Source organism: Panthera leo, chromosome B4 (assembly GCF_018350215.1).
Source record: "Panthera leo isolate Ple1 chromosome B4, P.leo_Ple1_pat1.1, whole genome shotgun sequence".
NCBI classification, from domain to species: domain Eukaryota; kingdom Metazoa; phylum Chordata; class Mammalia; order Carnivora; family Felidae; genus Panthera; species Panthera leo.
In genome coordinates, this window is record NC_056685.1 from 112,327,840 (window position 1) to 112,344,022 (window position 16,183).

The 16,183-nt window shown below is 35.3% G+C and overlaps 1 protein-coding gene across 1 annotated transcript in view; it reads right to left on the reverse strand.

Moving 5' to 3' along the window:
• EPYC (epiphycan) overlaps positions 1 to 15,073 on the reverse strand; it is a 37,732-nt gene extending 22,659 nt beyond the window's left edge. Inside the window, exons 1-2 of the mRNA XM_042947344.1 lie at positions 15,003 to 15,073; positions 12,479 to 12,656 (exon numbers count right to left, since the gene is read on the reverse strand). Coding sequence (XP_042803278.1) covers positions 12,479 to 12,643 — 165 coding nt within the window. The 5' untranslated portion in view covers positions 12,644 to 12,656; positions 15,003 to 15,073. The remainder of the gene's footprint in view (positions 1 to 12,478; positions 12,657 to 15,002) is intronic.
• Between the last annotated feature and the right edge of the window lie 1,110 nt (positions 15,074 to 16,183).

Below are 16,183 nucleotides of genomic sequence, written 5' to 3' on the forward strand. Positions count from 1 at the left end.
TTCCATTTTTAGTTGCCAGAAAAAATTTTCTACTTTAGTTTTATCCCAGTTTATTAAGGACTCCATTCACCACCATTCCATTAGGCTCCAGAAAAACTTAATAGATTTTCAATATCTTAGTTCTCACAAAATGTATCATCTAGTTCTAATTGAATGTCTCCAAATAATATTGGAAGAGAACTTTGGCAAAGGCTTTAGAAACATTATCTAATAATAAAGTCAGTTCACATTCCCTTTCCCCTTACCTCCCTTATTCCCCAAGTAGGGATGCCAGAAGGACAATTTAGTGTAGGCTGAAATCAGTAATCTCATGAGGATAGGGGGAGACAGAGAGAGAGGTGAGAGAGAGAGAGACAGAGAGAGACAGAGAGTCAATCACAGTAATTGAAAACAAAGAAGTTGGACTGAAAACCAAGAGATTTGGAACCTTATAAACTCTAACTTTTTTTTTTTGACAGAGCAATTTAGTAATATTTTAAGTTTTGATCTTTCCTATCTTTACACAAAGCAAATTATTCCTTCTAGCACAGACTTTATTGATTCACAAAGTATAATAAGCCATGCCTTTTAATACATAGAACTTATCTGCATAAAATTGCTATTCACTCATGGTGATGATGATGATGATGATGATGATGATTATGTATATATTATCAGAGGGTAATAATAGACATTTTGAATAGGAAAACATGTGCAGCAGGGAGGACCAGATAGCTAATAGCCAATTGCCTTTGAAATAGATAATTATTATGTTATTTATTTCTACTGTTTAGTTCCAGTGGTAAAACCTTAAAAAATTTTTACAAATTTAGAAACTTGACTTTATCTTTTAGAGGCAGAATTTGTTTAAACAAATGCAAAAACTGAACTAGACCAGAATGCTAACCTGAAGGCACTTACTGCCACCAATATATCCCCTGTAGCCTCTGTAGTCTCACCTGGGAACCTAATCATGATCAAAAGATTGTTGTTGACCATAGCACCAGAACAAAAGACTATAGGTAAGTCAGCTTTGTAATAGCATAAGGCGAAGGAGTTGCTGTTTTTCTAGGGATCAGAATCTTTAAGTTTGTTGATGGCCATAAGTTTTTACTATTAGTTTCAGGATTGAATTATCCTGCCAATTGAAGGCTGTTAAGTAGTAATTGATTGGCCTTGAAAATATTTGATTTGATGATCTTCCTTTCTTCTCTCAGTATCAGAATGTACTGATCCTTTTCAATCTCCTTTATCTCTCTCTATATTACAGATTCAGTATAGTTTTAGTAGGAGGATTTTTTTTTAATTTTAAATATCCTGGATTTGATTTCTTTCACATTTAATACTTTAATCAGAGTTTTGATATCATAACTCCAAAGATAACTTAATCTCATAACTTATGAGAAAATTTGATCCAGCCTCAATATCTTATATATTTATTTTCTTTGTTATTCTTCTCATATGTTAAGAAATGGAGTATATAATATATATTTGCATCCATACCATTTACCTCTTTAAAGCCCACACTGAATGTGAGCAGAGAGACTGGCATGATTCACTGTGATTACCCTTTAGATCTCACTTATTTGCATCTCATATTGGCTGAGTTGACATCAAAAGCTAGTAATTGTACAACCTAATGAGGGACAACATTACCAAGCGATAATTCTTGAACTATTTTCATGCCTGTGAGTGTGTACCTTAACAAACATAAGGTAAGCCTCTCTATTCCTAGCAAACTCAAGACCAGTTTAAGCAGCACTTGTCCTAAGAGTATTAGAACACATGAATATAGGAAATTGGGGAAGATCTAGTGAAAATTAGGCATAGTGAAAGAGATCTAATCAAGACAATAATAGGTCACGTTCAATCTCAGGTTAGAAATTAGTATGATGGGAGAACATGGTCAGGGTAGGATTACCCAACTCTAAAATATAAGATTTCCAGACTTTTTTTTTGAAAGATGTTATTTCTGGCATATTTATAATTTACTATTTTTTTTTTAAATATGTCATTATGGGGGCGCCTGGGTGGCGCAGTCGGTTAAGCGTCTGACTTCAGCCAGGTCACGATCTCGCGGTCCGTGAGTTCGAGCCCCGCGTCAGGCTCTGGGCTGATGGCTCGGAGCCTGGAGCCTGTTTCCGATTCTGTGTCTCCCTCTCTCTCTGCCCCTCCCCCGTTCATGCTCTGTCTCTCTCTGTCCCAAAAATAAAAAAAAATAAAAATAAAAATATGTCATTATGTTAGATGCCACAAGGCAAAATCTACAGGAGTGTGTTAGAAAAGCAAAATTTGGACTGGAAAAAAAATGAGAAGGCATACATTGTATGGGCACCAAAAATGTAAAATAATTTAGAAAAAATAATTTAGAAAAAAAATAATTTAGAAAATAATTTAGAACTATTAAAATAATTTAGAAAAAAAAAAAAAACAAACCAGCAACTGACTCACACTTCCCAGCTGAGGGAAGTCAAACACTGGATCTGGGCCTATCCCAGGAGATTCTGATTTCAATAGTCTGGGGTGTGGCCTAGGTGTTAGGATTTCTAAAAGCTCTAGCAGTGATTCAAATATGTGGCCAAAGTTGAGAACCCCCACACTAAAGGGGAAATGTACTTCACTGAATAGTATGTAGGAGACATAAATACTAATTAAGTCCTGGAACTTAGAAAGTTTAGTAAATTCTTGATGAGAATGTGGTAGAAGGATTGTTTTTCACTAGGCTCCCGGGGCCAGAAGCTTCACAAGCATCCATGACAGTTCCAGTTCAAGAATCTGCTGAGGTTGATTCTCCAGCTGGAAAAAAAAAAAAAAAAAAAAAAAAAAAAAAAAAAATTGGGGAAGAAGGGAAAGGTCTCTGGGAAGTAAATTTCTTGAATTCCATAGCAGAAAGCCATGGATAAGCCACTGGCATAGCTTTCAAGCTGGAGAACCCTACTGGCTGAAAATTCTTGTTCACAAGATAATCTGTCACCTGACAGAATACACAATGCAGAATCAGGTGCCAGAAACCCAGAATTTAGCAGGAAATTAGACACTCAAAGGCTTTGAGTATGCAAAAAGAGGAAGAAACTTTGATTGACCTGGTAACTGGGCCGGCCACCACTGTATGTTTTAAAAAGATGCTGGAAAACAAAAATATCTCAAATGCTACTCTGAGAAAAGAGCCATTATTTTAGGCAGTGTTTCCTAGTTCAGTGCTGCTCAAACCACAGGTGCATCAGAATGACAAAGGAGTTAAAATCGCTGATCCCTGGCTCTCTCTAGAGTTTCTGACTCAGTAGGTCTGGGTTGGGACCTGAGAATTTGCATTCCTGACTAGCTCCCAGGTGATGGTGATACTGCTAGTTCAGAAACTACATTTTGAGAAAAGCTACTCTGAGAATGGTAAAACTGTGCCATAATTGAACTCCTGATGGAAGATTTCTCCCAGTGTTTGAGCTCAAAATTTGCAAACTCGGGACAATAAACGGCAGCTGACCAACATCTGGATGAGGCTAAACCAAGGTTTTTTGTTTTGTTTTGTTTTGTTTTTCCATCTTCTGATTTTTCTTATGTAGCTCCAGGTCTCTTCTTGAGTGTCTGCCAACACTACGTACTGGTCTGGGGGAACACCCTTTTGCTTGGAATAATTAATTTTGGAGACTCGGGATTAATTTGTTCTTTAAATCTGATGGGGGTTAGGGCCATTTTTGTGATAATACTGCATGCACACTTAATGCTTCATTCTCTTAAAATATCAAAGTCATGGGAGACTGTAGTGAACTACTAGCAAAGTATGTGTTTCTGAAGGAACTACACCTATATCTGGAAGAATTCAGTCATGGTGTTACCGAAAGAGTCCAGCTTGGCCCAGGCAAGATGAAGAGAAGCAAAAAGAATTAGGAAAAGGAAGTTCTTTGGCCTTTTCAATCAAAGTCAAACAATGCTGATTTTGTACTGTAATCTCTTTGGATTTAAACAAGTTCAGACTTTAATTTGCAGTAGATGGATGTTACTCTTTGGTCCTTTATTTTTCCACACAAGCTTCATAGAAGTAGGGGAAATATACACAGATTTGTGTTATCTTTATGTTTCTGGAATTTTTTTTAATGTTTACTTATTTTGAGAGAGAGAGAGAGAGAGAGTCAGGGGGGAGGCGTAGAGAGAGGGAGACACATAATCCAAAGCAGGCTTTACGCTCTGAGCTGTCAGCACAGAGCCCAACATGGGGCTTGAACTCAGGAACTGTGAGATCATGACCTGAGCCAAAGTCTGAGGCTTAACTGACTGAGCCACCCAGGCACCCTTGGAATTGTTTTATTGGAGTATATTTACTCAGAATTTCATTTCATTTCAGAGTCTTTCCTAAGCTCTATTATTAATGTGGCTTGATATAATTTTAGGTAGAACATACAAGTGAGAGTGAGATATCAATCTCAGGTGCAGGAAGGCCTTTGAGATAAATTCACTGATGCTCTTGGATCCATTTCAGAGCTTTTGGGATCAAAATCTACATTCTGCCATTCTGCCATACATGCCTAAGAGTGCTGACTGTCATGGTGGTAGGTCTCATAAAGATGGGAGCGTGATTGTCCTAAAAATGGGAAGAGCTACCTTGAACTTAATAGTTAAGCCTAATGGCTTGAAGGCCACCATCCTGGGAGGTGAGTGCATCTTCTGTTGGCTCTTAAATTCGCTCTTCCTGAAGAAGAATGACTAGGCTAATTGGTGGATGGCAGAAGATACTAGGACTGAGTGGTTCACCCTCCCTTTTGGGGAGAATTGTCTGCCTGTCAAGAACATACATTGCTTTGTCCCTCCATGCACTACGATTTACTGAATCAGGCACTAATCTGACGACTGTGGTTAACCACAGTTTTGGGTTAATACCCAAAGTTAGTGGTTTGTTACATTATTCTTTGTAGTGTGTGGTTTAATAACTTAAGTGCCCAACCAAAGTCAGATTGGGAAACAAATGTCCTCACCTATGTATTCATTTTGATTAAGATCCCCACTCTGCCAGTCAATTCCTAACCAGTAAGTCCAGGCCTTCAGCAGATAATATTTAAATTACAGATCTGCTTCTCATTAAAAAAAAAAATAGAAATCCAGAATGTTATTTGGATTTTCATATTTGCACAGAATAAGGTTTTTGTTAAACAGAATGGAATTTTAAATTTCTCTTTTCTCAAAATTGTCCCACAGAGTTGACAAGAAATCTTGAAGCTATTCCTTGTTGTTACCATTATGTCAACAATTGGCTTCCAAAGGTGTTAAAAGGTTCTCGTATATTCAGCCTGGGTTACTATCGAAGCATTCGTAAGGATTTCATGGACTGGCATGTAGATATCTTAAGTGTGGTGGAATTCTTCTCTAAATATCAGCCTGGTGTACAAATTGATTTAACTGATCCATATTAATTATCTAAAAGAATGTGACCATGGACACTGGCAATGAAAGCTGTATCTTATTTTCTATTTTATCTTGAAAATGGATGAGGAAGAAATGTGTTTGGCGAAGATTGCTCAATCCTCACATTTCTCACAAAGCAGCTTTCAGTTCAGAGGGATTGTCTTACCTCTTTCTCCCTTAAATACTTTGACAGCTAAGACAGATGCTTAGATATTGTGTTAATTATAATCACTTGAAAATTCTTGCTTTTCTGATTCCTAATAATCAAATTACTTAATCTCAGAGGAAAGAAACCTCAATATTGGACACAGCTAAAAGAAGTAAAGATTAAAGAGAAGAAGGAAAATAATGGAAGCTTTTAATGCCAAAGTCTGTCTGGTTTGGCATTAAAACAGTCTGGTTTAAATTTTACTCTGAAATGTACTAGCTGAATAACCTTGGGCAAAATTCTGATCTTCAATTGTTAATAATAATAATAATAGAATAATTTATCATTTCAAAGGATACTTATGAGAATTAACTTAGGCTTGTGGTCTCATAAATAATGTATAATACAAACACAAATAAGTCACTGGCAAAGACTATCAGTGTTCTTTTGTTTCCTGATGAGCCTATATGATTGTATGTTTGTTGCATTTTCTTAAAGTTTTCAAATAGTTTTAAAATGAGATTCAAATAGTTTAACACTGTTTTTAAAAGAAGCATATGGAAAGTCAATCAGACAACCATGTTAAAAGCTCATCAGCAAAATTCTACCCACCCCCCCCCACTTTCTCCAGAGTATCTTTGGTGAGGAGGGAGGGTGAGGAGAAATATTAGCTTTTATTTTTTGCCAAATTCTGAAAAGAACATTTAATTCAGGCTGAGTGTAAGTTATTTCTTCCAATAAAAAGTATTTTATATGCAAACCACCTTTGAAACTTTTAAATATATTTCATAAACTGGCCAAAGTGAGACATCATTCCAAATATAAAGGTAAAAAAAAAGATAAAAGTATTCCATATCTTTATTACCAGAGGAAATAAATAGTAGAAATATTACTAATTAATTGCTTTCTGTTCAGAAAATACAAAGATGTTATCTGTTAGCATTACCAAAGCTCTATACCAATTTATCATATTTAGATAACCTAATTAAAATACTTTTTATATATCATTATCTGAAGTGGACATTGATTCTATGAGTAGCTCAAAGTTAATGTCATTTTCTTAAGCAATTTCTAGTGTTACAGGGCACCAACATTTGTTCTAAAATTATTCTGCATGGCATCGTATTACCATTATGGCAACTGAAAAGAAACCATTGTTCAACTGTTCCTGGATACAACTGCCTTCACTGAATACTTGCCCATTTCTACAACTCCACTAAATTTAACTTTCATTCCTTTGATGAATCTTATCGCTTCTTCATCCCTGAAAGCTATTTTTTAAGCTCAATTCATTTCTTTCAATGGTGATTTTCTTTGGGATGATTTTAAATAAGTTCACTACTTATTCTCCTTATGAAAAAGAAAACAATGGCCTAATTTTAAGATCAATGGAGAGTAATAGCAAGGAAGGCACCTCTCATTCAAACACATCCCTATGGGTCAATTATTACTGATATCCCTTTATTAGTTATTGCCATTTGGCTATGAATGCTTACTCCATCCTATTCCAGAAAGTATATGAGGCAGTTTTAAAAGCACGTATGGTAATTCTTCAAACAATCTGCACAAGGAGATTAGGATGATGGGAAAGTAAAGGTGGGGGAAGTAATATAAAATGAGGAAAGAATGCAGCAAAAATTCAGGGCCCAAATTTCTGAGCAAAATGACAAACACAATTATTTACAAGATGTAGAGCCCAGAAAATAAGCACATTCCTGAAAATTTGCAACCCATTTGGGTACTGAGGCCTGAGAGAAATGTCTACCCCATATCCTCCTGAAGAGCCTTGTATGGCATCACTGTAAGTGCCCCTCATGCTGTCCCACATTAAGTACAACCAAGTGCTCCACAGGGCTCTGTGATACAACATTTATGGTGTTTATTAAAGATGCAGAGACACTGCAGATGCTATTAAGTACAAGTAATTATATAAGACTAGAGTGAGGCAGGATAGGGGAGGGTAAATCTGATTGGATGGAGCCAAGGAAAGGTTACTGCAGGAATGGAAGTTCATATGCTCCATAAATACTAATACTGCCACTGAGTACTTTTCTGGGCAAAGGAAATAACTCATGGGCAGGCCAATGTTTTTCTGAGACCTAAGAGAAATGAGTAATCAATAACCCCAAAACTATACCATGGAAACAGAAGCATCAAATACCTAACTTAATCAAAAATATGGTCTCAGTTTAAATCACTCAAAGAATATCAAATTTTTAACTGTGTTCTGATGAAAACTTTAAGGCAAATAACAAAATGTTTCCGTGGAGTCTAAACCACCAAATATTTATGATTTTATATATCTATCTATATTTATATCTGTATCTATATCTATACCTACATTGGATGGATGGATAGATAGATGTTAGATAGATAGATGGATAGATAGATAGATGGATAGAAATAGAGACATAGAGAGATAGCTATAGGCTATTCCCCATAGCATAGATATACTATGTTGGAGGATAACTATCTACAATTAATCTTTGAAGTAGTCTTTTTTATTTTAATTTAATTTTTTTTACATTTATTCATTTTTGAGAGACAGAGAGAGACAGAGCACAAGTGGAGGAGGGACAGAGAGAGAGAGGGAGACACAGAATCCGAAGCAGGCTCCAGACTCTGAGCTAGCATCCGACGTGGGGCTCGAACTCACAAACCACGAGATCATGACTTGAGCCGAAGTCGGACGCTCAACCTACTGAGCCACACAGGAGCTCCTGAAGTAGTTAGTCTTAAGCCATTCTTTCTTACAAGTTGGGTAAGTCAACTGTCTCTAAAATTTACTTCTAGATTACATTATTCACCCATAGAACAAATGCTTTTAGCAGTGTTGGAGCACCAGCGTTCAGTTCTACTAAAACAAGTATCAAGTTAAAAGGACAATTTGGAAAATGGTAGAAAATGGAGGGAGGATAATATATTTTTTTATTAACCTGCTGGAAATTATTTTCTGATACGAGAAGAAAATATCACTATAATTATATGTCATTAACAACTATGATCTTAATCAAGTTACTTAACCGCTCTTTATGTCAATAGTCTCATGTATTCAATGAAAAGAACAATATCACTTCCTAGTTTTGTTGTGAGTAATGAGATCATGCATGTGACAGGCCTAGAATAGTACTCAGCACATAAGAAGTGCTCAATCAAGGTTAGCTAATATTCATCAGAAAGCAAAAAGTTCATATTTTTGTCTTATGGCTTGTAACCAATTCTCACTTGTACCATTAAATTAAAATAAAGGCTAAGTAAAAGACTGCAAATAATTTATGTTATACCAGCAAGTTTATCCATTATCCACTGGGTAACATAGAGCATTATGATGGAATTGCTGAGCCTAAGATCTGCTTCTAACATAGAATCCAGCAGATTCTGAATATTCTAAATCATCAGAAATCACTTAAGTCAGCAGTCTGGAATACTATTCCTGTATGTCATTTTCAAAACTAGAAATTCTTTCATGACCCTTTGACTCACTAGGGAGGTAATGAATATACTACCACCAGTAGAAATCGACAAAGCTCTATTGAGATTCTAACTCTGGGGTTGGAGGGATGATTTGGCTCATTGCTAGATAAATCACTGGATTCACAAATGCAAGCCTTGCAGCAGTACAATTCAAATTTGGTTTTCAGAAAAAAACTTACATTATTACATATTGTATTAGTTTTCTATGGCTGCAAAGCAAATTGCTATACATTTAGCAGCTTAAATCTTTACCCATTTTTAACTAACAGTTTCTGTGGGTCGGAAGTCCAGGAATGGCCAGGAATGGTCAGAAGTCCAGGAATGGCCAAACATCTGCCCAGGGTCTCACAAGGCTAAAATCAAGCTAATGGCCAGGGCTGTGATCTCAGGTATACCTCTGGGTTCCTTATATCTATAGGACTGTGGTTTCCATATGCTCTCTGGCTGTCAGCCACTCTCAAAATTTAGAGACTTCCTGCATTCCTTGCTATGTGGACCCATCCATCTTTAAAGCCAGCAACAAATAGTTTTCCACTTCCTTGAATTCATTTCATGCTTTAAAATTTGTCCCTGACCTCAAGACACTGTTTTAAAGGACTCATTAGTATAGATCAAGCCAACCAGTAGAATCTCCCTTTTTAAATTTCAGTTGTGCCATATAAAATAACCTAATTATAAGCCTGATATCCCAATATAGTCCCAATATAGTTATGATGTTGAGAATTATAGAGGGCATGGACACACGAGGGGAGGAGTCACTTAGGGGACATCTTAGATTTCTGCCTACCTCATATGTCTAAGGCCTTAAGGATAAATCATTCAAAGTCTAGAGGGTCTATTATATTGGCCCAAGATGCAAGTCTTAAAATTTATAAGAAGGAAACTGGCATATATTTTAGAAACATTGCTCGGTTATTCTATAAATTTATAATTTTAAAATATAAACTTGCTTTTTCTGGAAATTAAATAAATTCTAGACTAACATAGTCAGAACCACACTCTTGAGATTGAATACATAAAAGAAAAGAACCTTATCTTACCATTCTCCATGTGCTTCATTTACCATGAATTTTTTTTATCAACTGTTCCTTATATGGGTAAGTTACCAGTGTGTTCACTCAAAAAGTGTCATACAGGAATAAGAAAATGTAGAACAACTGTTCTTAGTTGATAAATATGAGATAAATAAGCTTATCAGGAGTTGTCAGAATCTGAATTTCCATGACTAAAGTCAAGAAATTCATACAATGAGTAACTATATTCTAGAATCCATGCAGCATGGCTGGATCTATTGGCTTCATTTTACATCTTCTCATAAAGAATTGAATATTAGTTCTTTGTTTGTAAAGCAATTTACATTAACAACTTGTTAAGATCTGAGCTTAAGTTCTGAATTTTATTCCTCAGGTCATTTTATTTATTATATTACATTGTTTTTGTATTTTGTTTTTTCATAGGTGGTGGGTGGGTGGATTGGTGAATTGATTTTTGCTACTGGACCAACTTGGTAAAATTAAAAAATTATGCATAGTTTGTTTTCAAATGTGTTACATTTTCATTATAGCACAGGTATATGTGTATATGTATATCATCTATCTATAAACTGGTTTTCTTCATCACAAAAGATTATTAAATCAGGATGACTTATGTATTTCAGTCATCAACAAGAGATTATTTTGTGGCTCTCTGGAGAGAGTTGTTAAGGATGCTGAGTTTGGCTACGTCAGTGTGAAAATTAAGCATATTTGAATGAGGTAACAGGATACAATGCCACATATTTGGTACCTTGCAAGAAGGTTGCTCTTCCAGAATAAGCAAATACTGAAGAAGGGTTGGATACGAAACCATCTTTATAGAGATACATTTATCACCTTAAGCTTCTTGATGGCACAAAGAACTTCAGAATCTCTTGAGAATGTCTGTGCAGCAAAAGGGGATTCTGACATCAAGGAATGGCTTTAAAGAAGTCTACAGATAAAGCTCATCTCCTTCAAAATTTTATCTAGGGCAGCCTTGAGCAGTCTCTAGAACCCACTCCACAGGCCTAATCAAAACAGAGGATTCACTGATGATACTCATCAAACCTCTTTGATCCTATGAAATATCTTTTGGAGGAATGACAGTACATTTAAAACTAAAATATTTAGCTTGGTAGATAACTGCAGATACATACTGAGACTTTTTTTTTTTTTTAAATATTTATGCAAAATGGGAAAAGGAGCAGAGCAGAGGAGTTAAGCACTGACAAAGTTTCTCCTTATATTCTAAACTGATGCATTGGATTGGAGATCTAGAGAACATGTATAGCAAGACTAGTGTTAATGACTATAAACTCTACAGAAAATTCCCTTAACATAGTAGAAGTCATACAGCAAAATGAATCAAACAATGTATAAAGACTTGGAAAACAATCACAACCAAATGTGCAGAAGAAAAGTGGTCTTCTGTCAAGCCTAAAACTTTACTAAAAATAAGGAAAGAGGGAGACAGAGAAGGAATGGGGTGGGAAGAGCTTAAAAACAGAAGAGAGGAAGATGCAAAGGAAAATGGGGTGGGGAAGAAGATGTGAGAGTCATCGCATTGCAAAAATTTGATTCTTAAATTTCATAAGGCAACATAAACAATAACAAGAATGCATATCCTCTTAATAAAGATATAGCTACGTTCCATACAATTTAAATAAATGCTTTTGTCAAAATATTTTATTTCCCTAGTTGCCAAAAGTAATTATTCTAACAAGACTTACACTTGAGTGACTGCCCAAAATATGTTATGATCCTGTAAAGGTGATGTAACTTCCCTTTTGGATGATTTATGCTTAATTAGTTTTTGTCAATGTTGTACATTAATTACCCTCCAACATTTCAAGGTCTATTTGTGTTTTGATTTAAAAAATTAGTCTGTATCCTTTAGTTATGTAAAAGTCTAACATTTAATTGGAAACATGTCATATCAGATTTATGTAATGGGCTGTAACCTTGCCAATGCCTACATTAGGTGAGAGATAATCCGTCATTTAGAAAAGCACACTCACTCTTGGAACACAGTGGAGTTCCAAATCACTGCCCTTTCTTTGCATTCTTATTTTATTCAAATTTATTTTCCTCTTTGTCCTTTGCCCCAAACTTCCCCAACTTATTCCTTATTATTCCCCAACTTCCCCTTATTATCACACGTGTACTATTTCCACTCTTCTCCTCTAATGCTCTCTGTTCTAACTTGAAAGAAACTCTTTTTTGTTATTGTTGTTTTAATTTGTGAGAAGATATAAAGAAAATGAAGTGAACCAGGCGAAAGCAAAAGAGTGTCCCAATGTTAACTTTCAACAGATTGAACAGATTGTGGAGAAAGGGTTCATACGAAACCATTAAGATAGAACATCTCTATTTATAAATAAACAAAAATCTATTTGAAGAGAGCAAATCTCAATAACTCCCCATACTCATGCTTTTAAAAGTCTCAAGAGAGGCAGGAATCAATTACCTCAGCTTGACCAATAGGTATGTTTTCATAGTTGTATAAATTATCCAGGTCGTCCAAAGTGGCATCGTAAGTTTCTGAGTCATAGTTGATGGGGTCCAGAGTGGGAGCAGTCACAGCAGCATCAAAGATGACAAGTCCCAGAATGAGTCTTGCTAACATTTTCATTTTTCAAGCTTTCCTAACAAAAAATACTTAAATGTATAAATATCTAATTGATAATAACTTAGGAATAGTTTCCACTAACTAGGAATGATAAATTCACAGTTCGACACTGTGAAACTCAAGCTGGCAGCTTTCTTTATATGGATCATTTATAAACATAACACATGAAATTATACAGATTTTGAAGGCTATTCATAGCAGATATTCAAATTAATTCACAAACCTGTCCACATTTTTACAGTAGCTATAGGCATTACAGTGAAATTAAGTTTCTTTCATAGAGAAACACAGGGAAAAAGGGGACACAGAAATATTGTGATACACTTGTTCATGAAAGCCTTTGCCTTAGAGTTTTACCTTTTACTAAACATTAAGTTTCTTTCATCAACTCTGGGATGTAGGAAGGAGAAGGAGGTGGAGGAGGACTATAACCGTAACTCCATTTTACAGATGAGGAAACCGAGTCAGAGTTGACTAGCGATCTAACTAGGACTCATAAGTGTTTCTTGCACATTTAAGCCTATGGCTTTTTCCAGACAAAATAATGAAGGTTTTCTTTTTTTTTTTTTTTCTTTTTTACTTCCTTGTTGCCTCTGGGTATCATTGATGTATGCATAATTTAATATGTGTATAATTTACTATTTCATGCAATATTTTTCAAAACTTATTCTTAACCGAGTGAGGCAGAAAATGATTTTTTCTTTAGTCCTTCGTGTTTTATTTCAGTTCTTCATAACTATCTAAGCTTTAAACTCAGAATCAGTCAGAATATATGCCTAAAAGACACTATAAGGCAAGATTTTCTTGGAGGAGGATTTCCACACACATAAGATTAAAAAGTTTTTGTTTCGTAATTCTTTGTTAAGCACAATTCTTATTTTCCATGGTAACATCGTGGCGGGGGGATTCGATCAAGATCTTACCATTTTAATTATTTTAGTTCTGTATGTACTCCTTTGAATACGTTCTAGTTTTAGGGGAAAAAAACCCTCTCACGTTTAATTTTAAAAATCTAAATTGGGCCTATCAAAAATGTTACCTGGTAATCATTTTTCGAGGAGGCAAAGAATCTGGAAAACTTTTCTTATCAAGCATGTCTAATTTTAAAGGTGTTGTATTTTGGATACACTTCTCAGGTTTACTTGAAGAACAGTACCTATGGTGTTTTGTACCTATACACACGTATAAAAGGGAATTCATGATAAATATTACTTTTAAACTTGAATGCACTGGCAGACAAACTGACCTTCAGTTACTTGAAAGAAAGTCTTTATGAAGCAGGTTTAGGCAGAGGCATATGAAATTCCTCTGAGAATAAGAAGCAGTACAAGGAGCTCCTTTTTATTCCCTCCTATGATTTCTTCAAGTAATTTTTTTATCCATCCTGGATAAGCCAAGCCTCTATGTCACTTGCCTTTGCATGGGTCTTTGCAGGATTGCAGACTTCGAACTGTTGTACACAATCACCAACAAAGTCTTACTTAATCAAACAGTGTGATTTACAAATCTTCCACAAACCATTCTTCCATAGTCGAGTGGAAAACATTAACTGTGGACCCCACTAACCTAGAGAAAATCTTTTCTTTTTACATTTCCTTCTACATTTCTGGCCACTTTCATTGTTCAAAGTAATTATGTACTTGCTGATGATTTTTTTCTCACTTCAAACTATAAATGTGAGTATGTGTCTACACTCTTAGAGTTTATTTGCTTTGGGCATATCCCTCAAAGTTATCAGCAATGAGACAGTCTGTGCAAACCCCAGAAATATGAAGAACACCTATCTATGCTTAGTTTAAAAAGTACATTTCTTCCTCCAAGTAACTATACCAGTATTTAATGTTGTATCTTTGAACTTGTTGCCCACTTTATACCATTTCATGATATTTTGAAAATTATGCTTATAATAAAACTTTAAAATATATAGCTTATAAAGACATTTAAATGCATAATTGCCATATAATCATCAATATATTTTTAAACACCTGAAATCTCCCTTTTTCTTCTTTTGCATAATATTTCAATCAATGCTAATCAATAGTGCATGCCTATAATGGCAAGAAACAAGGTCAATGTCAGGGCACTTGATTTAAGGAATATATTGGAAACTACTACAATTTTACTGGCATCTATCCTGGCTATTAAGATCAACCATTTTACTGTGTGTTATTAATTCCTGAGCTAATTAAAAATTTGAGTTTTCCAAGAGTAATATAAACGTAAAATAACGAACTTAAACCTAAACCATTGAATCAAAGTTCACCATGAAATACGAAAGCAAGTTGAATTATTTTTCAAAAAGTTGTTAGAAGAGAAAAAAAAAAGTATCTCACCCAAGAAGAAAGCAATTGTAAAAACTTACCTTTGGCTCCTACTTGGTGAAATGGCACGAAGTGACTGAGGACGCCGAGCCAGTAGTATGTGCCCCTGACCAATGGTTGTGAATTCTGGTCTGTGGGAGGTGGAATTTATAACACTCAATTTTCTGTTTGGAAAAGCTAACCTTGAGAAATGCTTCTCAGTCTTTAAAAACCCCAAATTACTTTATAGTCACTCAAAATAAGCAGTCGAGTCCAAATGCCATAGTGTATAGAGTTCTTGAAATATGTTAAAAGAGTTCTAATTGCCAACATGTCGCCTTAAACATTTTAAATGCAAAAAGTTGGTTTTAATATATTTAATCTATAACAAGCTCACCAATTAAGAAAAAAGTTAATGTATACAGTGATACTAGAAATGGATATTTTAGAAATGTTCTAATAAGAAATAATTTTCCTTGCGTGTCTAGCGTTGCTTTCTTCACTTTTCATTAATGTTAAATGAAATTCAGTAAATGTGGCAAAAGCCTTACCTGTTTAATGCCGGGAAAGTAAAAAAAAAATCCATTTTTTTATTGCTTGGAACATTCTGAGAGCAAAGAAACAATAAACCCTTTGCATTCCCATTTACAAAGAAAAATATGCCCTGAAACAATGCATAAATATGATCTGAGTGTTTTGGAAAAAAAAGTCTCCTTTTCCTCTCTTATCTATCAGAACCAAACAAATCAAATTACATAAAAACGTTTTTCCCACAGAATACAAGGTTTGTTGTAGGCTCCTGGTACCTGACATGGTTTGTGAAACTGAGCCTTACTACAGGTATGGAGACAAAGTACATTTGTGTCAAATCTCCTTTCTCCACTTGCATTCACACTGCAAAAGTTCTAGAGGAAGATGAAACTTATGTACTCTGGCATGCTTTCATAAATCCAGGTGTCTGGTTCTAACCTGTGCATCAGGAATTCTTTTTCATTGACCAGAAGTGAATAGCTGTATTGAATTTTGAAAGCAGGTGAGGGCAAACTGATGGAGAAAAGTCTGTCTTCAAGACTCTCCTCTTTCTGCCTTCCCTCCTGTTCTCCCTCCTACCCCCAATTTTTGGGGATTCAGGGCACAGTCAGTCATCCTCATCACGCACACCTGCTTCCACATGATCTGGTCTCAGTGTGAGTTATTTTTCTTGGGACCAGTTTTATTTGTAATGGAAGCAGTGATACTGGAT